This window comes from Melospiza georgiana, chromosome 10 (genome assembly GCF_028018845.1).
Source record: "Melospiza georgiana isolate bMelGeo1 chromosome 10, bMelGeo1.pri, whole genome shotgun sequence".
Lineage (NCBI taxonomy): Eukaryota > Metazoa > Chordata > Aves > Passeriformes > Passerellidae > Melospiza > Melospiza georgiana.
The window spans coordinates 158632-184564 of record NC_080439.1 but is presented as its reverse complement, the minus strand read 5'-3'; the positions used below and the strand labels follow the sequence as shown (position 1 = coordinate 184564).

Below are 25933 nucleotides of genomic sequence, written 5' to 3'. Positions count from 1 at the left end.
ACAAGCTACTTTGGTTTGGACCTCATCTTGTAGCATTTTTTCTAAATGGTGAACAACTAAATCATAGAGGAATTAAGTAGTGAAAACAAGTTAAAATATACCAACCCTTATACTCATGTCTTCTGCTTTACCAGCAAATGGTGAGAGCTTGTTGATTGTTTATTTTATCTCTAGGCTCAAGATTTAGCACCATCACCAGCCAAAATCCTCCTTTACTAGAAAATAAGGAATTTATATTTTCTTAGTGTTTCTGGATTTGTGAAAGGTACAGCTGTCAAAAAACACTAATTTTACTCTGTTTAGACTTTTGACTAAAGGATAGAAAACCTTAGTACAGATGACAGGCAATCTTTCTGTCATCAGCATGCTTTATTTTTACTGCTTTTCCATGTGTCTTGGAGAACATGTAGCCTGAGTGTGGCAAAAAAAGCACTTCCTTTACTGTCTTTATACATGGAAAGAGTAGTTTTCCTTACCAGGATAGGTACAGTTACTTAAGCAGCTATGTAATCTTTCTAATCAACTAGTATCACAGTTGTTTTTATGACTAAGTTCAGTGTACAGGGCTTACATTAGGGATGGTGTTTCTTCAGTCACTTGAAAGAAGGATGCCTTCTTCCCGAACTTCAAGTTACTAATGTAAACACCTTCAGCAGGTACTTCCTCATGTGCCCTGTCCTATATTTATGGCAAGTTAATACAGGGTTTGGCCCTAAACAACTCCCTAGCAAATGACTAAGTACTTCTAAATAATTATGAACTAAAAGATGGACATTTGCTAATGAGAGCTTGAGTAACATGAGCAAAGCTTAAGGGATATTTATACCTGTTGAATATTTTAGTTAGACTGCTTTAAAGCTCCTTTTTTTAATTGCTCAAGAGTTTAGGGAAGACAGAAATGCATGACAACTTTTTATTTTTATATCAAGTGCAACATTGCAAGGAACAGATAAAACTCAGTTTACTAGTCCCATAGTATACAGAACTGAAAAACGCATTCTGCCATGCTGCAGGCACTGTGCGTAAGAACCTGGTCAAAATTTCAGTGCAATTGTGACTGGAAGAGCAAAGCAGTGCTATTACTGTTACATGTATGTATCCCAGTGTCATTAATACATTTATGGTAAAGCAGAATGGCTACCACTCCAGTGTATGAGCAATCCCATGAATTAGATTTTACATCTAAAACAGCAAGCAAAGGAATCAATGCTAATCACCTAATGAGGTGAGGTAACAAACCCAGTTTAAAGAATATGTTGAGCCAATTGATCAAAACAGAAGAAATTTTAAGCTGAAAATACCTGGCTTTATCTAGTATGGAGAATTGGAAATTGGGCAGTAATAGGTGGCCCAAGAATTCTGCTTCCTAGCTTTTGCTCAGTCTTCATCTGTAGCACTGCAGAGGCCTTCAGCCAAGAAGTTTTTCCTCAAGCTACTAGCAAGTGTAACTGACCACCATCTATACCTTTCTAGCTGTTAGTTCTGGAACAAGTCCTTGCATCACCACTGTTTGAGACAGGCACTTCTACTGAAGGTAGGTATCAAGTTTCTTCTTGATGTTGTCAAAGGAATCCACTCCCATATAGTCAGCTTGGCCCTGTTCCCACCGTTCCTTGCGTTCTTCTGAAGATTCAGTTGGTAATAGTGGTGATACTGATACGTGGGACACTGCCTCTGTAACTTCTGCCTAAAAGGAAAGGTAGAGTAAAAATATAGAAATACTTTGTGCAGCTAAAGCGCGCAACAAGCCATAGAATGGGACAACAAAGTTGATGTTATCATGCGCAGTAGCAAGCATTGCCAATGGGTAGGGATTGTGCAGCTTTCCTAGCAAAATAACAAAGCAGAGTTACAGATGTTAGCAAGGGGAAAAAAAAAAGAAAATTTTCAGTTCTTCATACCTCTCTACAGAAGCCACAAGAGAAAGCCAGAGTATAGGCCAAGCCCGATAGCTGCAAATAGTTTGTTAGAAAGATGCAAGATTACCAAGAGAAGCACATCTGAAGATGTCAATAACTTTGGTCTTAGAAAGGCTGAGAACTTAAACTGTTTCATGTACTAAGCTAAGACTAAGAAGTCCGCAGTCAGATGCAGGCTGCTAAACTCTGTGAATGACAACTACAGTCAGAAGCATTACTTTGGTTGTCCTAGGCAATGTGATTCACCATGCAAGATCTGTATGACCATATTTGCATGCTGAACTGGGGTTCTTCTCCTTGAGAACCTTATTAGCTGCAACACAGAGGACTTAGATCCTTCTCTGTATAAATTAAAGAAGTTACTACATCAAAGAAGTTACTACAGTGTAAGACCTGGTGCTACATTAACTATGTACACAGTTTGTTTTAGGCAAGCATACAGCCATGTCCAAGACCTGTCTAGCATGCTTCTCTTTTATAGTATTATTTATTCCAAGCTTAAAAGGACAAAACTAAAATACCCTGCATCCCACAAACTAAACCACACCCATGCTTTGAGATGGACAGAGGGAAGGGAAATTGATGCAATGGTAAATAACCTGTCATCCATACTTAGGTATGGATGCGCAAGATTATTAGAACACGTACCATATTTACCCCTGGATTAATTTCTTTAACAATTCCATGCTGTTCTAGTAATGGTAAAACATCAGCTATGTAGGTATCCCACCACATGTTGAGGAATTCTGGGTGAACTATTTTAGGGTCATCCATGTTGCCCTTTATGCTTTTTGTTCTGGAGTCATATGTATAGTTCCACGGCTTTGTGCTTCCCAGGAAATGCACTACCTTAGTATTTGCACCAAACCTGTTGGGAAGAAAAATTTTAGAAGTCAGTTTGTACATGTCTAGAAAACAAGTTTAGACAGTCAGACATAACTTTTTTTAACCTGTTATTTCTGTATTTGTCCAGAAAACAGAAATATGAATATTTAGGTGATTAAGTGCTAAATTATCAAACTGCCAATGCCTATTGGGACTGAAAGCATTGTGAAACAATGGAAAAAATGCAAGCTGAATTCTACATTGCACTAGTCAGAATACAGCCAAAACCTAGTGGTCTGGGCTATTTAAATACTTACAGACAACTCAAGTCTTTAGGGTCATGTCCATAGCTCAGGGGAGAGCAGTCTCAAGCAGCCGTTGCAATCGGAACTGGTTTTAAAAGTGAAAAAGATTCTACTCCAAAGTCAGCAAGCCAGAGAGTTAAGCATTACAAGTATTATGTAGAGAACAGTCAGTGTTAAGAGTTACCCTTTCAGTTTTTAGCCCTGTAGAAATGGATCATTGGATGGCTCTGCTGCAAGGAGACCATGTCCTTGAAAAACAGCAACTTTGTAGAACCAAGGCATTTCAGAACACTCCTGATCTTGGTGCGGCAGGGTTTTGCTTAGACAACCCTTACTTCCTAAATAACCTTAGGGCAACCATGCATGGCTTTGTTAGTGGGTTATTTTTGTTTCTTTTTGAAACCATTTAAACTACTTTCAATATGGACTTCTCCCTTTGTCCCAGCTGTGATTAGTATGTTCTTCTGTATTAAAAGTAAAGATGAGATGCACCTCTTCTCAAGTAAAGAACCAAGCAACATTCATGTCATTCTCCTACAGTTCCAGAGCTGGGTTTTAGCTTGATTCAGTTTTGTGAACAAGCAATACTAGTCTGTCTGCTAACAGTGACTATGTCACTTAGTTCAGTTTGTATCACATTAGGCTTTCTTGTCAACATCATATGACTGAAATGGAGAGTAACATCAAGTAGCTTGGCTTATGTTTTATTAAGCAGATGCTGGTCATTTTAACCAGGACTCGGGTGTTAAAGAGTTTTGTGTATGGAGACAATACGGGTGTGTTTCAAAAGCCATAGAATATTCAAACCAAGTATGCATTTGCATGGGGTTGTAGGTTTCATACTATTTTAAGGTCCTTGACTATATTTCAAGGTTCATGTTCAATGTTTTCAATACAACTGAACTTACTGCAGAATGAAGACTTGTGTGTGCATGAAAGGCCAAGTATTTGCTTTAACTGCATGAAAAAAAGGGTCTTCAAGAGGTCAGTTACTGGGCTTTAACTTTAAACCCCAAAAGTCAAGATTTAGCATAAGGGGACTACCTTAGTTTTATTAGCTGTCAGTACTAAACCTGAGTTTTCTTTATCTTGGGCTGCTGCTGTTCTAAGGAAACATATTGTTCAAAAATCAAGAGAATAGACTGCATAAGAAGTATCACAACATTTGTTGCAAATAGAGAAGTATACTCTTGGTATCCTGTCTACTTACAGTCAGAACAACAGATGCCAAGCTTCTACAATGTTTTCAGCATCTGCTTTCTAGATACTTTCTGGACCTGCAATACTTTATTTGGGCATTTAAGCTCAACTGTTAGGAAGCTTTATGTCTACACTGGCCTCAGCAACTAATCTGTCTTTCCACATCTCCCAGAAAAGTCCTTCATCAATGTTTTGAAGTCAGAGAGCATTTGTCATGAATTGGCATTTTCCTTTGGAAAAAGGATTACTGAGACTGCTGTGAAATCTAGTCTCACTGTACAAAGCTGCAAAAAACTTAGCTATTACTGTCAGTAGGTTTAAATTTCACTATATTCTAACTGTTGATTATCAAGAGTGTAGCTGCTGATCTAACCAAGGGAACTTGTTCCACCTATTGAGCAGGGAGTGTTGCTTACAAGGGCTGCTCTTCCAGCATTCTATTTTTGAAGGTCTGATGAACTCAGTTAAGCAACTGATTCAATCAGTTAAAGATAATTTTTTGTCAAGAACTCCCAGATCCAATTAGTGTTCTGTGGCAACTAAGTAATTTGTAAAATTAAGGTCACGTGACTGACAGCCAGCCATGGAAACATCTACTTTACAATAGATGTTAGTTTATCAAATGCTATCCAGCTACTTAGTCATTCTGAGGCTTGCATATATTTCTTTAAATAAGTGTTCCACTTTTAGCATGACAAGATTCCAAATAGTATTCTGATCACAAGACATAGTTTGATCTTGAGCCAGCAAGGCCTGCTAATGCCAGCTGCTGCTTTAGACACTAGTAACCTGATGTCATTCAGAGATCAGATTGTTTTTATGCACTTGGCACTTTCCCTTTTCCTTGCCTCCAACTTCTGTAGCTCATAATAGATAAAGAGTTTCTGTGTAACACTTCAGTTTCCCTTCTTTCCCCCCTCACCCCACCCCCTTTCTCCTGGATTGTTGTAACACTTTGAACAACCCTGCCTCTGACATACAATTTACTCACATGCCACAGTAACACTGCTAGTTAGCGAGGATACAGGCTTTGTCACAGAGGAAATATGCAATGATATGTGGTTGGTTGTATTCTTTGTTCCATCTTGCTGTTACTTAAGGAACTGACAGAGGTCTGGAAAGACTGTTAGGAGAGAATTCTAGCTTGATACAAATCTTTGTTCACCACACTTATTTGAATGGTATAGGTTGATCAGATGAAACTGTAACTACTGTTTGTTAAATACCCTAAGTAACTGGAGTGAAGAAAGGGCAAGTTATCTAAGTGGGAAGGATACCACTAGTGACATGCTGAAGGTCAGCTCAAGTTGATTAAAGAGCCTACTGCCATTGGTTGGAACTTGTCTAGACTGTATCCTGTACTGGAGGAGTGGTTTTTTCTTTTGCAAGTGACCTGTCAAATGTGCTTACTCAACTTCAGTGTTATTACCAGGGATGAGTGGTTTAAGCTGCAGATACAGCTGAATTTGATTTTCATCAATTCAATTTTTTTTTTTTAAGAGAAGAAATTACGATATTTTGAGTGGCAGGAACAGTCTACTTCTAAAAAACCTGTGTAAGCTCACATCATGCCTGTTCGTTCTGTTACAAGAAATTAGTTTATGTAAGCTCTGAAGGTCTTCTTGAAGTTTTCAACTTACGCTTTAAATGCTGGAAGGTAGGAATATACAGAAGTGCTGCTCAAATTATAAATAAACGGTAGATGTTTGCTCATGTCTGTTGTTGCCCAGCTGCTGAAGAAGGTGTTTAATAGCCCCTGATCTGCACCTAGAAGAGAAAGCATTAATAGGCTACGAGCATCAGACAGCTATTTGAAGATCTTTTTCAGTCACTTTACTAAGCAGGAGTTGGTAATGCAGTTATCATGTCCTGTCGAAGTCTGGCACAGAGCACTACTGTCCTATTTGTGAACAACCCTGTAAACCTTCTGCCCTTTGAATATTCCAAAAGCGCAGAGAATGAAATAGTATATATGGGGTTACTTTTGTTAAAGATAGGAAGCTGCTCACAAACTCTGCCATTTAGTTTCTTTTACAGCTTAAGTTCAATCTGTATAACACAGCAATAACACCCCACAATAAAACAGTACAACTGAGCACTGCTCAGCTGTAGCTCAGAAGATCAAATGGCAGCAATAAGTTTTATTACTTATGCTTACAGATGCATGACCAACATCATCTCACTGACAGAGTTAGGGTATCAGTGGCCTGTTAGACCTGCAGTGCCAGATGCATCTACCTCCACACTGATCTGATAAGAAAAGCACATGTAGTCTTGTTGACAATTACAGGAAAGCTCCATCAAATTCCTTAACAGATAACAGGTGTTTCTAATTCTGTACTAAAAAGCTCCTGACTAACCACTAAATGAGGATAACAATCTGTGTTCAAAAGGGTCATGTCTTAGTTTGCAAGTAGAGGTTGTTACAAGGTTAAGTGAATCTGAAGTTGTTTGCTATCTCAGTAGTAGATTAGCTAAAAAATGAATATAGCCTTCAGGCCAGAGTAGACTAGTTTATAAGCAGCAACTGAGAAGTAAAAACCTATTTATCTACATCCATTCATTCTTTATCACAATGAATACAATTAGTCTTTAAATGGTAATAATCCCTCCTATCAAGGAGATTGAAGGGAGTCCTCTGACTTTCACTTGCTGTATTCTTTCACCTATCACTGCATGCACAAGTAGCATTACTAAGGGGTAGGTAAGTGGATAGCTTAGTTAGCAGACAATGTTTCATTTTAATCTTTCATTTTCTTAAGCACCCAGTCTCTGCTGACTCAGGAAAAGATTTTTATTGGCCTATGATTCGATTTAGGGCAGTATTAAGGTTTATACCATCAGTGCCATTTGAGCAGAATTTGCTTTTTGCAGCTGAAGTATCTAGACGCTGGGCATAAACTTAGATGTACGGACAGTACACTGACAAATATAAATTCTAGGTATCCTGTTACAGCTGTCAGCATACATGCAGATTGCAGAATGAGAAACAGCCAGAGACTCAGTCCAGCAATTTCAAATCTCTGACTTGCCTCTCAATCTGTAAAGGAAGGAAAGCACTTTTGAAAAACTGGTATCCATCATAAGAGAACCGAGGGGGCAGCAATCGTGTATTTAACTTACTCTACAGGACTTTTTCTTGCTCAGATTGGTTTACATCCTTGGCCTTTTTTCAGATTGCATGCATTTGTGCCAAAGCAGACAATGAAAGCAGTATCTAGCTGTCCTAATTCAGACTTCAACAGGAGTATTGTTATATAAACAGGATCTCACACGCAGGGTGAAAAATCAGGCAGTACTTAATATTAACTACATATTTACAGATATATATCAATGTACAATACAGCAAGACTATTTTGGATCCCAGGCTAAAGAGCAAGAGGATTGTCTAAGCAACAGCAACATTCTTAAGGTAGCAGGACTACCAGATTTCTTCTAAAACCCAACTTTTCTTTCCTATCCACAACTTTTAGATTGTATCTAGAGTAGTTGCATGACATATTCTTTGTTATCTACAAACGTGAAATTTAGACAGACAGAGTAGACGTCTACATACGTAGCCATCATTCTTCCATTTCTGGACAACAATAATGGAGGCAGCAGTCTGCTGTTACATACAGGAAATATTCTAGAAGGCCTTCTATGCCCTAGTTACTCCTACTGCACACAAGGCACTTGCAGCTTGACTTCAACTAAACATAGTTTGGTAGGTTGTTAAGTTTGCATCCCTGTGTCCTATTAAAAGCAGTGACCCTTCATCGGTTTCTCTTACTAAGTTTCCTAGGCCCTTTTATTACTCTCTAGGTCAATTGAATTTTCAATTCCCTTTCTCCCTACGAAGTTCCTGAGCTCAGCAGTAGCTTATACAGATGGTCTAGGTCTCCATGGCATCATTACTCAGACCAGTGCTACCATTTAATAAAAACTAAGATTTGGAAGCTGAAGTACAAATTACAGTTCTAGAAATTTGATAACAAAACAACTAGCCCACTGTTTTTGCTGTTAAGTGCTGCAACAATTGCTTTGCATTTAGGACAGAGGAAGTTTCACCATTGCATGGCTTTAGCATTCATGTCAGAAAGCATATTGTAAAAAGAGGTCTATTCATTTGGGGGTTTTTTGATTGGTTGCTTTTGGGGGGGTTGGGGTTTTTTTTCGGGGGGGGGGGTAGGACAGGGTGTTGGGTTGGTTTTGGGGGGTTTTGTTTGTTTTAATGCAACAATTCAGAACTATGCTACAGATTTTGCTATCTGGTGATCAGTTTGCACCTTTGACCTTTATTACATGGCAGTATTAATTTTCATTAGGTAGCATTGAGCATGCAACTGCTCAATGTTCTTTAGAAGAATCCCTACAGTAACAAGGATTATTCTGCAGACTAGGAGTGACATCTGAATATTTTGCTTTTCACAAAGTACTGAGAGGTAAGTCAACATTACCTGAGAGTTTCATTTTATGGTCTTATTTACATCATTTTCTATATTTTTTTTCCAGTTAGACTTTGCTTTCTACCACAGTAGTTACATAATGAAATTAAGTGACAGGAGACAGTGAAGCTTTTAACTACAGCTGTCTCCAAGGGACATAAGCTTTTCCTGCAACAGTAACAGATTAAGTAGACTTACAGGGCAGCACAATTTGGTTTCTCAAGCTGAAACCTGGTACAGTGGCGGATCCCAAGTAACCTATGGTAGGAAGCAACCAAGGCTACTACATGCACTACTACATGCACCCCATAATGACAGGAAGCCATCACATAGCATACAAAGAGGTTTCTGTATCTTCAAATGTTTGATTTTCTGAAGCTGTGCTCAAGTTGACCAGTACTACTTTTTCTATAGCAGCTTGAGTTAGTATAGAACATCCAAGCCTTGAATGTTAGGGATGTCTGAAGCATAGTACTGGAGTTTCATTTCTCGTTATATGATTCTAACCTGTTAGTCTGGAGGCCAAACTCAGCTTTTATTTCATTAAGCCTGAAAAAAGTAATTTTACTACATACTGTAATGATAGCCTCTATTTCTGAGAAGGATAGAATTTTTGCATGGTTACATTGAGAATTCTATCATACAGAGTCCCCATGAGATGTATGTGGTTACTGAGCCATCCCGAATACTGTTAGACCATTTTGGTCTAACTTACACTGAAATACAAATTAATACATACCATCAAAGCTGCCTTTCTCTGTGGCAAACTGTAACAGCTGACTGTATGTTTCAATGGAAGGTCGGTAAACAAAAACTCCTGAATTAAAACAGTCGGGCCAGCCTGGATCTGGTGCGGCAGATAGCTCTTCTCTCTCAAAAAGCTCATCTATATTTGACAAAACCTAATTGTAAAGGAGTTTAAAAAAATGCTTTTAGGTTAGGAATTGTGGTATCATGTTTTTCATGGATTTTGGCAAATACACTAAGACACAAAAGGAAGTTCTTTTATCAGTGTTCATGTTACAGAAGACAATACTTGACATAAATAGTCCCCACAGACTTCATAACAGTTAATTTAGTTTAAAAGGCACACACATTCTTACTGTTACTAGTCCATCTATTATCCCTACTCTTAAAAAAAAACCACAGAAAAAAATCCAACAACCCTGATACTAGGACTTTGAGAAGTACCACGAGACACAGCCACTTACCATTGTGTCTGCATCCATGAAAACACATTTTGAAAACTGTGTCAGTTCCCAGCAGTGAAGCTTTGTTAGTGTGACGCCCAACTCAGGTCTTTTCATTAACGCCAAGTGTGCTGAATCCCCACTATCCAAGACATTTACCAATATGACTTCATCAAAGACTTTTTCCAGCACTCTCCTGGGGAAGAGTCAATTGGCAAGATTTAGTTCTAGTGTTACTCCAACAGCAGACCACACAACAGATTCCGTAAAGAGAAGTGGAATAACAGGAAACCTGGCAACATTTCTTGTTGAAAAGTAGTAAGAGTTGACTGCATATTTTGGAACACACAAGTACACCTGTCTGCCATAAAGTTCGTAATGTGCACATTTTGGGGAACAAAGAAGTCTTCTGGGTTTTTTTTTTCTTCCACAAAGTTTTAGTTGGCATTGCTATCTAGTTCAGTAAGTCATACACTAAGTTGTTTTTTTTCATCCAGACTCTAATATCTAGCAACTTAAAAACCTACTCTGAGCAGACAATTAAGAAATGGGAAGCTGTTAGCCTAGCTTGAGCAGGACAGTAGTTGAATTTGAAGCAGCTTAGACCAATTTTATGCAATATTTACACTGTTCTGGATTTGTGACATTTGAGACATCTGCCTAGACCTAGTTACTAAAACTTTCTTTATCCCATGAAGTCTTTTCAACACTAACTTAGTTATGGCTGTGGGTACAAAATGTTTTGAACCAGTATCATATTCACTAAAGAGTGACAAACTTTCAGGCAGTGTAGTGAAATTTAGTGAAATTGGTAGATATCCAACCTTTGCTTTACCATCAATAGAGAATTACCATTAGTTCAAGAGATTAAGGTGTTTGTGCTGCTTAAAACAGGAAACATCAGTAAAGTCTTACTGTTCTTCAGCATATCTTGAATGCTTAGCAATTGCCAGTACAATGTAAGCCCCACAGAGCTTTTAAATGAATTTTGGAACTCTGCCTTGCAAGGCAGTCTTTATACTGACAGTTGGTGGGTCACTGCTTCTGAACTTCAGGCATATTTGTTAGTGGAGACAGGGTGAGAAATGCAAGTTCCAATTACACCATTAGGTACATAAGTATCACCGGTCTAAGGGCGCAGTACTAGGTGGCTTTCACTAGCACATAGGCACATTTAAGGTTCATCTTAGAAGAGCACGCTCACCTAGTAGGCTGAAATGGATGTTCCTATATGCAACATTTTAAAAGTGATACAACCGTTTAGCTGCCAGGAGACTCCAGGGAAAGTCACTGCATTTTTAAAATTGAGTCACCTCTCTATTGTGTCTATATACTGATAACTCTTTTCAGAATTACTTCCCATGTAGAGAATCTTGACTTATTATCTGTACTTCCCATAGTTATCAACTGTTTCGCTGTTTGTTTTTTTTTTACCCTCTTACATGTGGAAAGAATCCAGTCCACTCCATAGTGAGACTATTCTAAGGAGGCTGTAGGAAGCAGTTGCCTCTTCCTTTCATTTGATGTACTGTGCTGACCTTGTTAGATGCCTCTGTTCAGCTGCTGATTTGACAAACTTGGTGCTACCTCAGTTCTGCTCGCTTCTCCCATGATAAAACTTGAAGTGTCCACTAGATTTCAATAGAGCTTGTGTTATATTATGTCAATTGGGAATATTTCTGCAAAACAAACACTAATTTCCTGCCCCCACCTCCACATGCATACACATAGCACTAACAAATGTGTGGGCAATATTACATTGTCGGACAATTCTAAGCAGGACTACAGAAGAGCAAAGATCTAGCAGAAATATCAGTATCAAGTCATGCTTTAGAGCTCTAACTGCAGACTATTTAACTCATCGTAGGGAAGAAAAAAAAAAACACACCAAAACATAAACAGTTCCATGTTTGAAGAACTTACAGAACTCCAGATAAGTTGAGTTCTGCTGAAATTAGCTGTTCAGCTTCCAGAGCTTTGAAAGGTTACTATTAAGAAAGTTAACTTCCATTTTTCAACCTGCACATCAGCAGGAACTGTTGCAGTCTGAAGCATGTAAGTGACCTTACCTCATAAGATCTGAGACCTGAGGAGTTATGAGTGCAGTCAGCTTCCTTGTTGTTCTATACTGTTGCAAGGATGAACCAAGTACCAGCGCTCCTTTCACATAGGAGTCATTTGTGGCTAGAGTCACAAAAGACTGGTCTGAAAGAAATGAAAGTTAGCACAATCCACTACTTTATTCTGAGACAGATACATTAGAAACCTAGTATTGTTAGGTAATCTTGCTGTGAGACCTCTAAGATGTGTCCTTTAATTCTGTGTACAGGGCCTTCCTACGTGACTCAATGAAGTAGATTGTTTGCATAGCTACATTTGCTATTGGCGACTTGACACATGGCAAAATGCAGTAAAATGACCCACAAAATCAAGACTGTTTTAAGAGAGCACCAGTTCAAATTTGCCCACAGGTTAAATAAGTCATGCCAAAAGTAGAGACAATCCAAAATTCTAAAGAGCTCTACTTGGGCCACTAATATGCTATTATACAAAAAGTGTTTGGAGTCTGTGGGCTTGCTTTTGGCCTAAAGTTAGTGGATGTAGAGTTTCTCTAGGTTCAGCTCTCAACCCTGAAGCTAAAGCAGGATAAAACTGGTAATTCATTTTCAAATGAAAGTAAGCATTGAATTATATCTTAGACAACAGTTTTAAGTTTTGCTAGCTCAGGATTTTGCAGATGAGTTGTTCTGCAACCCATGGTAGCAGCTCTGTCACAAGAATGCAAAATTTACATGGGAAGTAACTAGTAATGCAAAAGGCAATTTAGAACTTGCAGGAATAATTTTTACTCTTTGAGAAAAAAGAGGTACTATAATCTCCTGCTCCGGCTGTATCTTAAATAGAGATTAAGACAGATTGTTTTACCCTATAGTACTTATTGAAACCATATTATACAAGCTTTGCCTTCTTTCATGTTGTTTTAAACTGCCAGAGGGGGACTCATAAAAGCAAACAAGTAACTTATAAAAGCTATTCAGTTCACTGTTAGCTATTTTAATGTAGACCTCCTTTCAAAGTTATATCACTTTACAAAGCATGGTCTTTCCCACCAATCCATTTTCACTCTATCAACAAAACAGTTTCTTCATAAGAACTTCAAGAGTCAAATTTATTTTAGCAACTTTGATTTCTTTTCATTACAAAAGGTGTTAACTAGGTTAGATCAGAGTGAGAGTTCTGGGCTCTTAAAGGCTCACTGTCAAGCCTAGTAGCAAGATTAAAATACTGACTCCTTTCAGAAAAAATGTTGTTTGGCACAACGCCTAAACTCACAAAGCAGTCATCATCAATATCTTTTTAACTTAATACTCCCTTAACAGTTGACAACAGACAATCACGTACCATAATTGCCTATAAGCTCCGCAAACCTGGTCTGCAAGATCTATAGACCAGCTACAAAACCTTCTATTTTGCTTAGCAGCAAAACCAACTAGTCCCAAGGGATTTAGATTATAGTGGTCAATTACAAAGATAAAAAAAGCTTCTATAATGCCAGGAATAAAGATATTTTGTTTCAATTCACTTTTAGCTGCCTATTTGTACTAGTTCATATGCAGCAAATCTGCAGAACAACTTGATGTTTCTTTAAAGGGCAAGAGTGTAATATTTTAAGTTGTATAAACAGCCTCCTAATGGGACAGGGTTTTTCACTAGGTAATTGGCATGTTACCATTCAATACGTGGAAGTCTGACACTATGCTCTCAACAGCTCACTAAAAATCCAGTGTAGACAAAGTGGGATTGTGCCCAATATTCATCTGAATGTTGTTTGGGTTTTTTCCCCCTAGCAGTGTAGCACTAATTCTTAAAGTGACCTTGCCACTGAAAGACAGATCTTTTCTTCATTGACCTGTTAGCAGGTACACTTGTACTCCGTCTCATCTTCTTGAAACTGAATATTCACACACACACACTAAGGTCTTTAAGGAAATAAAGTCAATTTAATGATGCAGCCCCCTACTGTGTCCCAGCTCTAGGAGGAAACTTTACAACTGCTTGACAGGAGGTTAATATTGCCATCCTGGAGACCATCTAAGTCAGCATAACTTTCCAAAGTTTCGAATAAACTATGTTTTATTCTATATCTAAAGTTTCTATTGTATCTACTCTATATCATCCTGTGTTCAATATCATCTACATATCATACCTAAGTGTTCTATTCCATACAATTTCTAAGTACATGAGCTCATGCGACAATTTGGGCAAGACCAGTTGCTGCTTACTATGGAAGTTATAGCTGCAAAAGACTAGTCCATTCTACCAAAACATCAAGTATTTCAGCTGTGTGGGTCTCCCTTCTCATCCTTTTCCCCTTCTCTGTAAACACTTTCTTCACAGAATCTTGTGTTTACACAGCAGCCACTGCTAGGCCTGAAACACAATGAACTCTTGGTGAGAGTACATTCTCAAAACCACATAGAATGAGAGGCAGTTGCCCAGCTTCCTAATTGACTTACCCAGACAAAACCATGCTACTTCAGAGAACTCTTTGGCTGCCCAGTTCATAGTCTATAGTATCTCTTTGCAAGAGTTTTTGTGCTAGCCCTTACACACCCACTAGCATCCTGGAAGTCTGAGCTAGAAGCGATCTTTCATTTCATGGCATGCAGAGGTTACTGGAGTGCTTGCCCCAGATCATTTAAAAACTCTCCTGGAAGGTTTGTCCTAGGCATAACCAGAGTTCACAGGTGCTTGCCTTTTCTCCTATTCTCTGAGTTAGGTGCTAGTATATCTCATTTGTTTTTTGAGTACAGGATTCCTAGAGAGACAGGAGCATCTTATCAAGACATGCATCGGAGGGCACACTTCCTGCAGGCTTCCAGACCTGAAAATGAAACCGACTTTGCTGACAACTTTAGGTGAAAATCGGGGAAAAAAAGAAAACCCCCCCAAAAAAACCCAAACAAAGCAAACAAACAAAAACCCCCAAACAACAACAAAAACAAAAAATGCCGGAAGAAAGAAGTAACACGTACACGGAGAGCCGTAAGGACCTACTCACTGCAAAGTATCAAAAGCACATAGATCACAAGCTCTCTCGGCGTTTTAGGAGAGGGCTGGATTTTCACCGCTGTACCCCTACAGTGGCCTCTCCGGCCCATCCTGCTCCCCGCCACGCGGGCGACATCCCTCCCGTTAGGGGACGGAGCGTGGGGCAGAGCATGGAGCGAGGGGCGGAAAGAGCCGGCACCGTCCGCTCCTCTCAAACCGCACAGCGCTGCCCGGGGGGCCGGCTCCGCACCCCCCGCGGGCAGCCCCTGCCCCCACCAGGCGAAGCCAGCCAGCTCGCCGCCAGCACGGCTGCCTAAAAATAGGCGCGGCCCCCGGCGATCCCGCCGCGCCGATCCCGCGGCCGCGTGGCGGCTCCGCGAGCGCGGCCCGCGGCCCTCGCGAAGAGCGGCGCGAGCCGGGCGGGCGGGCGCGCACTGACCTGCCATGGTTCCCGAGCGCAGGTCGGTGCGGGAGACGCAGCGGCCGCGGTCGGGGCCGCGCTGAGGCCGCCCCTTATATAGGGGCGGGGCCAGCAGCGGCGCGTCTGTGGCGGCCGGAGGACGCCCCGCCCCGAGGAATCCCCGCGGCGCCGCGGGCGGAGCCCCCGCCATGGCCTCCCGCGGCGGCCGCACGTCACCCCCCTCCTTCCGGGGCCGACGCCGCGTCCTCTCCGGGAGGCCTCAGACCCCCCCGCGCGCCCACGCCCGTGCCTCTCGGGGAAAGCGGAGCCGGAAAATGCTGAAAATACTCCGCCGCGCGAATAGAGGCGACCACCGTGTCAGGGTGCTGTGGCTCAGGCCGGGAGCGGCGGTGGTACACAGGAGGAGCGTTGCTTCTGTGGCCGCTAAGCCCTGGGGGAAGAAGGACTAAAACTGCTGGGGAGAGCCTGGTCCCGTCCCCTTGGCACTGCAGGTGTTAGTACAGGTGGATGGGATCCGCCGAGCTGCCTCTTCTTCAAGGCTGAACGGTTTCAGCTCTCTCAGCCTTTCCTCCTAGGAGAGATGGTTTCTTGTCTCTTCATCATCCTTGTGGCCCTTTGTTGCCCTCTGTCCAGTGTGTTCATGTCTTCCGAACCGGGGAGCCCAGCACTCAGCCCAGCCCTGCAGGTGTGGCCTCAGCAGTGCTGAGCAGAGGGCAGGGATCCCCTCCATCTGCCTCGTGCAATCCGGGTTACCACTCACCTTTTCAGGAAGGGCACATTTAGGCTCGTGTTTAATTTCGTGTCCCCCAGGATGCCCAGATCCTTTCCTGTGGTCTGTTACCTTCCTCAAGACAATGAAATATGACTGCTTTTTGATCACAATAAATGGAGGGAAGTCAGTTAGTAAGGGGATTTCTTTCTGACTCGAAATGGCAAATAAGCCATGAACGGATTAAAAAGAAAAAAAAAAAAACTCAAATGCAAACTCATGAACAAAGAGCCCTCCAACTCCTAATTTCCCCAGTATGGGAGATCATATTTGAGCTGAGAAAATTTTTGTAGACCTGTTTTGAAATCAAATTATGTACTTCTAAAAATATGAACCAAAATCAAGGAAGCGTTCCTTGACCAACCACAAAATAACAACCCCAAACCAAAATATGCCTTTAGAGCATACCATTAATTTGTAATTCATGCATTGTATGCATAAAAGCATGTGAATCAGAATTTTAGGCAATGCTAGTAATGTTGTACATGTACAGGGATTACTAATATTTTATTTTTTTTATGCAACCCTGTTTTCAGGTATCTTTGGCTTTGACAAACTTTCCCTATGATGGTACTAGGCATGGTTTGTGTCTGTCTCAGATGAAAGTTTTGAGAAGTTTTTAGCCAGCACATTTCAGCTGTGTCTAGCTTGTTGCTTTGCCAAGTTTTGAGAGAAAACAATAGAATAGCCACTGTTGGTGACTGCCCTCCCCCCTTCCCTTGCTTCCTTTGTGCTATGTTAGAGTGGAGCAAAATAGCATAATTCCTTCTGGTTTCCACATTAAACAATCAGAAAAAAATCCCTAGGATTGCCAGTGTTCAGCTTGATAGTGTGACAGAGAAGTGCAGCATCCACCCCTATGCTAACACTTGTTTGCACATGCACTTTTGCGATTTTTCTAATGTTCATGGTTGAACAAGCTGTAAATTTTATGGTTCCCTTGTGCGACTCAATTGCATGTACATCTGTGCCTTTGTACTGACTGTTTTTACTTTCTCCATAACCTGTAGGGAAAAGTCACAAGAAGAACCTGGGAAACAGGTCTCCCATTGGCTTCCAGTACAAATGGAAGAAAAGATCATGTGACATGAGTATAGAAGGAAGAAAAGAGAAGAATGCTCAGGAAAACCTCTCGTGAGGTTACGGCTAGGATAGGCTGAACAAAAAAAACCAGCTAGGCCTCAGCTTCTATGGAAGGGAATAAATTTAAGAGTAGGTAAAAGATAGGTAAGATATGAGGATGGGAACTAACCAGGGAAACTGTTACTTGTCAGCACACAATAAGACTTGATAAAAAAATAATGAGGAGGGAGAAAGAAATAGATTTTGCTGGATTAAGAGACAGCATTCAGAAAGAATGGACAAAGTGCTGCTTAGCAGCTCATTGGGTGAATACTGGCACGCTGAACAAGGTGCAAGTCTTATGGAAAATGATCCGGTTATCGTGCAATTAAAAAATTCGATCACCATGCATGTCACAGAAGTCCAGTTACCATTATACATTATAGAATATCCTATTTTTAATGACTTATAGTGCTATTTTAATAGGAACTTGTTTATAATATAATTTTTAAAGCATTTCGAAACACCAAGTACTAAGAAGTAGCTTTGAAATATAGTTAGGATTTACATAGCAGTAACAGAAACTGCTATCCCTGTAACAGGACTGTTTAGTGTAAACTTCTAAAGTACATGATTAGCCACTTAAATTGATTACAATTATAATTTTGCAAATGTGCACAGTGAGTCCAACCATTAAGTTAATAAAATATTGTAGAGAAGGTTTCAGAATTAAACATTATTTCTGCCTCTGCAAAATCCAGGGGAAAAAAATTTTAAAAGCAACCCCAAAGAGTCAATATGATATATCCAGTCCAAGTTTGAAGTAGTAGAATTCAGTTTTTACAACATCAAAATGGTAATCTGTCCGATTAGGAAAGAGGTCTCAATGGTGTGAAGTGCACAGATAGGTGAAAAGAATGTAGCCCAATTCAAGACTATATTGAGAGATTTCATTTCATTTTTGTCCAGCCATCTCTGTCTTGTCCTGAAGTTGTCACAAACTTCCCTGATGACAAAAACTGTACTGGGTCATCCCCTCCTCTTTTTGAAGCCCTTCTCATTTTGACCTTACTGTGAAGTTAGACTGAACAGTTATTGGGTACTTAGAGTAGTCTGCATAGAATTTTAAAATGTGTCACAATTTTTCCCCAGTGCTAGGATTTCAATGTAATGTAGCTTACTCCAATAGGACTGAAAAGGCTTTCATGTTTCTATTTGAATAATCAAAATATTATGTTGTCACTATAACTTATTTCAGCTTTTCACATTCTGCTTTCCTAACAGATATCCTCTTTGCCCATCCCAAAGCCAATTATAGTTCTGACCTTATTTTCTTAAAAAAAAAAATCATCCACCTGCTAGATAAGTGTGGTAGTCTTCTAAAAAGCTAGGCTCTGTAATTTGCTTGGTTCACGTTATTTAAGCATTTCAGTGAACAGATGTTTAGTGGATTGAGGAATTCTTATAATTTCTTCTACTTGCACAATAAAATAAACATTCCCATAAGCAGGGAAGTGAGTAGATCTCAGTTTCTCTTGTATTGTCTTTTGGGTGGATTCTCAGTGATCTGCAATGCAAGCAAGCTACAGTAGAAGCTGCTCTCCTGGTTGCATGATTTACTTGGCATCTATTAAGAAGAAAATTAGTGCATTAGAGAAATAGTTACTTCTCTCACCAGTCTTTACAAGACTGTTAAAACGTTCTAATGCTGAGACCTCCTGCTGCTTTCCTATACTTAATGAAAAGGTTAAAGTATCACTGAGGAGCACAGAACCACATACAACTGATTTATAAGCCTCCTTTCCTTTGGCAAATAGGCTAAACAGGGCAGATGTATGTGTGTTTTTCTCCTAACTTGCCCTCTGCTTCATCTTTGCCTTTTCTCCTTTTCTAGTGATTCTTTTGGGATGGGAGGCTACAAGACCTACTGATCATGACATGTGGCTGAGAGCAGAAAGCACGGGTTTATTACCAGTTCCACTCGTCATTCGCCATGGTGATAAATTCAGGCAAGACAGCTATGTATTTCTCTTGTTTTGCTCTCTTTACCACTTGACTTGAAACAGTAAAACACTCTCTTGCACTATATTTGTACAGAGGAGTTGCAATAATGTATCTGAATTCTAGCTGTATTCTACCTCAGTTGGTAACAATAACTCTTATAATTGCTTACCTCCGCAGACCAGAGTTTTAAACTCTCTCAAAATAGAAAAATTCTAGTATGTCACCTGAACATGCATGTTCTTCCTTACACAGGAAGTGCTAAAACTTATAAAAGTTTAAAAACTAGCGGATGATAGAATTCCTAGAGATGTAAAGTTCTCAAGAAATTTTAGCAGGGATTTGAGAGGAAGCAGTGGCAATACTTCTACCAAGTTACTCTCACTTACGGCAATGCTTCTGTTCCATGCTAGATTTTTGTTGAATTTCAAGCTAGTACTTCCTCCAGGCTAGACCAAGCAATTAACTCTAGGGTTCTTGACCTAAGAATGCCAGTGTGCTCAAGGGTTAGGTAGTAAGGTCTTCTTTAAATAGAGTTTTATCTTAGGATGTGCAGGTTTGCATTAGAAAAAGGCCATTAGACTAGGATATAAGATGATGATCAGAAGTCCTTGTTGTCAAACCCATCATAGCACGATATGGTCCGTAGGCATGAAATCCCATCTCTCTGCTAAATCCGATGTCAGAGGTGCTGAAGGACAGAGGTTTTGTTAAAGTAGGCTGGGCATAAAAAATGTATTTGGTGAACTGTTAAAGGAGTGCTGAGTCATACTTATGAGTGCCTCAATCCCATTAATTGTGTGCTGTAGTGCTGTAAAGTTCACCTAAGAGATAAAGAATTGTTTTTCTGTTGAAATTCTGTAGAAAACAACTTCTTGCCCTGTCATGTTGGCTGTGCTGGGTATGTTTGCTATCTTAGGTGCATCATTCCAAGAAAATGTCTACATGTTAAAAGGTTAATCCTTAATTTTACACTCTTTCATAGTTACAATAGCTGTCAAATATAGCTGCCTTGCAGTATACGAAATGGGTTTCTTAAAAATATTTTGGGACTATGTTAGGAAGCTGGACATAAGTAGTTTGACAATGCCTTCTGTTATTAATTGATCCATGTGTATTAGGTGTGGTTCAATGATGATTTTCCAGCAGCATAGTTCATACAGGCCATAGCATTATTTATCCTGTGCAAACATTGAAACAACACTCATGCTTTTCTCACTATACAGTCCGGTTATTTTTCATTGTCTTTTATCAGGATTTTCATCAATGTTTCCCCACAGCTTCCAGATTGTTCACAATGCAGATGCAGCAGTTCTGTTCACTGGGCTGGGCAACAGCAATCACATTACCCATGCCCTGCATTCTTTACATTAGTTGCTCATAGGAAGATAAATTTAATAGTACAAACTGGGGATGGAAGGACAATGATGGTTGTTCTAAAGTCCATGACTGACACAATAAGAAGGCCTAAGCTCTGTTTGCTTTTCTCTGACACTTTTGCTAGTGACTGTTTATATTTTGATGCAGCTATTGCCTATGAAGATCAGTTTGGTAGAGCAGTTTACACTCATATAGTTCTTTTGCGTGACACTTAAGATACAAAGCAGGGGGATTTGAGTGCATTTTGAACCTTAGAGTTTTTCAGTACTATTTTTGTGGCTGAATTTTTATTTTCCATGAATATTTAAATTTTTTAGAAGCCCAGCAATGCTTGTGACTAAAGCATCTTAGGTATGAAGCAAACTTCAATGGTTAACTTTAACATTTTGTTTGCACTAAATCAAGGCTACAGAGCTTTCTCTGTATTCCCCAGTATCTTCTGGAGAAGCCCTGATTAAAATGAAATTTTCAGTGTTTCAGGAAAAGTTTAAGGCATACATTTTGTTATTTAAGGGATCCCATATAGTCTTCTAATAGGCAATATCAAGGGATATTCTGAATATTTTAGATCCCATAGGGATGACTGCTATGAAGTTACTGGATTTTATTCCTGTACTCTCTATTATAAAAGGAATAAAAATTTTGTAGTAGAAATCCCCAGCCAGTATTTTTCTTTTAAATGCTTTTTTGGTTTTTTTTTTTTTTTTTTTTTTTTTTTTTTTTTTTTTTTTTTTAAAGCTATTGTACAGAATTATTTGTGGCATGATTCTTGCTTTAAAAAAATACTACAAATATCCCACTTTGTAGATAAGTTGAAAATTGTTTTATTTAAAGGTTTAATGGGTATAATGGTCCAGCTGAGAGACCATTGCATTTAGCATATAGTTATTAAGCACTTAACATCAATAAAGGTTATGTTCAAGAAGCCCATTTGGATAAAGCACAGAGTCATTTATGTCAATATATGTTGAGAAAATGTGTTTCATTGAGAAAAAGGTACAGCAAAGAGTAAACCTCTCTTTATGTAGCCGGTAACAATTACAAATAGCATAGTAGAAAATGTTTTGGTTCCATTATCTTCTTCATCCCTGGAACATTTAATGTCTTTAAGTTCACTTAAAATAATGCATTTCTTCTTTCTAGGATCTTAGGTATATGTGGAGCAATTGTTAGTCTTCAAATATTATATGGAAACTTGTAATGACACCCTTCTGTGATTACTTGTATTAGAGATGACAGAGCTTTGTTCTGAAGTAATAGAAATGAAGGGGAAAGCACTGCATTCTCCTAAAATTACTATTTATACACTGTTTTTCTGTTTTGTATTGCTTTTTAACTGCACTTGGAGAGATAAGACAGATCAAAGCTATGCGTTGGTCCAGATGAGAAGTGAAAGAAGAGCAAAAGAGCAAGAAATGAAGCAGCAGCAGGAGTAGCAATTGGGGACATTTGTGATAGGTGAAAGGATTGGGAGATGTCAGTAAGAGTGCTCTTACGCACTGCAGAGTCATGCTGGAGAATGTGGCCATTAAACTATTAAGATGATAAATGGAGATGGACAGCACCATAAACTATATATTGAAGTAGGGGTCTTCCAATTTTTAATCTAGCTTTTTATGAGCTGCTTATATGAAACAACTCTCATAGGGAAATGTCTATAATCTTGTTTTGTTGCTCATCACATCCTTCAAAGACCCGTGTCTTCACAGCTAATCATGGCTGGTACAAAGAGAATTTTAGTGCCAGTTGCAGCATATGGGGGAGCAAGCTGTGGAATTCCCCTTACTTCAATATGATGTCTGTGATATTGAAATGTGACCGTGGACAATACAGCAGGACATAAGAAACAGAAATCACAGGCAGAGGTCTTTACTAGATCAGCTGATTTAGTAGAAGAAAGTAGACAAGCTATTGGACACAAGACATTCTTTAGTCTCAGTAGTAGCCTTACTCGTTTTATGGCATATCACAATAAACCTCCCCTTAACTTCTCTATTAATAAGGCAAACTACCTGTTCCTCTTCCTTAACACTCTCCAGTATTACTTACTCCTCCTTTACTTCAAAGTGTCTGCTCTCTTATCTTTCAGAGATGATCTAGCTGATAAATACCTAGTTAAACTCTGAGAAATTGCCTTCAAATTGTCTTTAGGTCAACTAATTTTATTTAGGTCTGCCACATCATTTTTGAACCCAATGAAAACCTCTGAATGTTTTAAAAAGTTTGTCTTATTTTTTCTTTTCTTTATTTTTTCTTCTTTTTTCTTCTTTTTTTTTTCAGCTACTGGTTTGATGCAGCATAATACCTCTTGTCCCAGTCCTGTAAGTGTTCCAGGGCAGGTTGGATGGGGCCCTAAGCAACCTGTTCTAGTGGTTGACATCCTGCCCATGGTGGAAGAGAGGCAGGGGTTGGAACCAGATGATCTTTCAGATCCCTCCTACCTAAGCTATTCTATGATTATCTGCAAATCTAACAATTAATTTTTTAGGGACGAGAACATGAAGGAAGAAAAACCTGAATGCATACTGGATCCACCATACTGAAAAGAGCAATGACATGAGTTTTACTGATTTAAGAGCTGTTATATTTCTCTGTTATATCTCTCTGTTTCTCTTCAAAGCCTTACAATTCCTTACCATATAAGGAAGCAGGCCAGAAATGCTGATCTTCATAGCCCCTAATATAGGAATGTCTTACTCTGCACATTGTGAAGTCAGAAACATTTCCAGGGCCATGTAGCTTTTGTAACAGATCTTGGTATCAATTTCTGGTCTAAGTGCATTTCTCACCTTTGGTCTCCTTACGCATATTCATTGATACTTAGACCTTTGGCTGTATGCTGGTGAGCTTAGTGGGACTGAAGCTTATGTTTTTTGCCTTCCATCATGCAGTCTTCTGAAGTATTCTGGGATATAAGAGGAGTAATTAATGCAATTTCTACAGCTTTGTTTCTCTCCTTTGCAGCAACAAGGTTATTGACCATCCCCGGTTTTCTAAAGCTCAGTACTGTTTATTAAATCACACTATTTATAGGAGTAAACCTCCTGTAAAAGAACAAACCTTTATTAACATTTGACCAGGCAGGCTCTCAGTATTTGTACAGATCATCTGTCACCAACTCCTGGCAGCAACTAGGTGACCCTAGTTCGGTTCTCAAGTACATTATGAATAAACCTGGACAAGCAAACACATGTGCTCATGTGAGGTTGTTTCCAGCCCTTCTTGGTTGCCAGACCATTTCTATCAGATCAAACCAGTAAAGTGGGCATAAGGCATAAGTCATATAGATTTCCAATGTTGTTTTTCTTCTATCTGCTTTTCTCAACTTTCTGTTGGGACTCCACTGCAGGATTTGTACTTCTTTGAAAATTCATTTCACTCAACTGAGTCTGCTAAGAATACATTCAATGACCAACACTTATGATAAATGTATCCTTTATATTATCAAACCAGAAGTGTTTCCTTATTTTGAGGTCTCTTGGAATCTGTTATATTGCTGTGCTGCAGTTTTGAATGACTCAGGATGTTAGGACATTGAACCATGAAAATTTTTATAATTGGTTTAAAAGTGGCCTCAGTTTTAATCACAGGGAGACATAGTCTCACTCTATCTTTTGCCCTTACAGTTTCAGCTGAAACTCTCATTTAGATTTCTTAGTGTTCCTTTTCATAATAGACAGAGAACAAAACCAGCAGATAATATTTGCTGTAGGCTGTCACCTAGCTCCCTGACTTCTTTTATTATGGAATGGAAGAGAGTAGCCAGACCAAATAACGATGTAGCTCAGCTGAACTACATGGGCAGAGACTTAGTTGCTGGGCTTGCAGTGGGGCAAAAACCATTCTCTCTGCATCTATATAGTGAGGGAGAATGCAGGAAAAGTTGTAAAGAAAAGGATTGTAAAGGACAGGAAAGCTTGAAAGAAAAAAGGAAAAGGGCAGAGCATAAATGAGAATAAGTGAAATTGAAAGGCAAAAAAGGCTGAAAAGAATTTCAGCTCTGAAGAGTTTTTAGAATCAGAAGAAACCTGCAAAAATAAAAACCATGTTTCTTCTGGGTTCTTGGCAAGGAGATGACAATGATCTAGTGAAGCGGGGAGAGAAAATCAGGGACTTTGGCTGAAAATCAGGGACAGTAAGTGAGATGAATTTTTAAAAGGCTTCAATGCTGAGAGAATAAGAAAGCTACAAATTATTTGGGGAAGAAGTTTGAAGACATGTTAAGAGTGCTTTCTTAGGTATGGCTATTTGGCAGTATTTCTTGAAACCTGCCCTGAAGACTTGTGGAAAAACAAGAAGAGCATTAGCTGAGCCTCCTTATAGCAAGACTTTGCTAGGAACCCATTGGACTGCAATATGTAAGAGGGAGTTACAGTCAGCAGTTTCGCTTGGACTGGCATAGAGCCACTACGGCTGCACGATACTTTACATCCCACTTTGCTTCCATTAGATTTTTCTGCTCTATCTTTCCTTAACAGAGTTGCTTCTCATTTTCCAGTAAAGGAATGGAATTAGTTGAAACAATTCTTGGTGGTCTATCTGCAGCACTTCTTACATTACACTTGCTTTTAAGACGATGCTAAAAACCCTCAGTACTTAGATAACATTACCTTTCTTGTGCTAATGGCTGAGATAACAAGAAACAAGTATGCCTCTTATTTGTCTCTAAGTAAATCTTTAAACATCTGAAAATTGTTCTTAGATTTTCCTAAGTGTTCATTTGCTCAGCCAAGCTATGGGTCTGAAAACTGACATGCACAGGCATAGTCACTTTTAAAATCATGCTTTTACTGAGAACTGAATCTTTCCTTTGTCATTTTGTTAAAGAGGCTATCCTGTGTCAATAATATCCTCATAAGTCTCATTTCAATGCCTCTAAAACTGTAAGAATTCAGGAAAAAAGTGCTTTCAAGCCACCCTGTAGTTACATACATGGTATAAAATGTATCCCATGCAGAGGGGTAACTTCTGTCCATCTGTGTGGAGGCAAAGGAGATGATCCAATTCTGGACAGCACATTTGACCACTCCAGAACTTCCCCAGCCATTGTTCATTGTAAGAATTGAAACATGTTCTTTGAGAAATTTAGAATTTTAGTCTTTTCTTCAAACTTTATTCCTTGTGTATTGGATTTGGTATGCAACATTGACAGATTCCATTAGCTGGTTTCAGATTACATCAGTTGTCAAAGCTTCATTTGTGTTGAAGCCCATGCAAGATTTTGATGTTGAACTAAAAAGCTGTAGAACATGACTGTAGAACATGAAGGTGATGTCACAAGCTCCTACCAGAATCTATCCTCATAAATCTCATTTCAATGACCAAAGATTCGAGTGCAACTATGTTTAAGAATGGACAGAGAAAGCACTGTTAATGAGGATG

General features: G+C 39.3%; 1 protein-coding gene across 2 annotated transcripts; it reads right to left on the bottom strand.

Annotated features, from left to right (window-relative positions):
* Positions 1-356: 356 nt before the first annotated feature.
* Positions 357-15450, bottom strand: GYG1 (glycogenin 1). 2 transcript variants are annotated; one of them, XM_058031048.1, is made up of 8 exons: positions 15358-15450; positions 11936-12071; positions 9888-10062; positions 9416-9578; positions 5890-6016; positions 2568-2787; positions 1902-1952; positions 357-1687 (listed from the first exon to the last, which is right to left on the bottom strand). In XM_058031048.1, exons 1-8 carry the CDS (start codon positions 15362-15364, stop codon positions 1526-1528), a joined length of 1041 nt encoding a protein of 346 aa, XP_057887031.1. In that variant the 5' UTR covers positions 15365-15450; the 3' UTR covers positions 357-1525. The 2 variants fall into 2 exon arrangements, with proteins under 2 accessions (XP_057887031.1, XP_057887033.1); XM_058031050.1 differs by lacking the exon at positions 1902-1952.
* Positions 15451-25933: the final 10483 nt, after the last annotated feature.

Excerpts from the sequence above, each read along its gene's own strand:
- GYG1 (XM_058031048.1), bottom strand. Across the intron at positions 10,063-11,935 it reads CAGGTCTCAGATCTTATGAG|GAGAGTGCTGGAAAAAGTCT; the intron begins GTAAGGTCACTT and ends ACTCTTCCCCAG. Across the intron at positions 2,788-5,889 it reads TACCTTCCAGCATTTAAAGC|GTTTGGTGCAAATACTAAGG; the intron begins GTAAGTTGAAAA and ends TCTTCCCAACAG.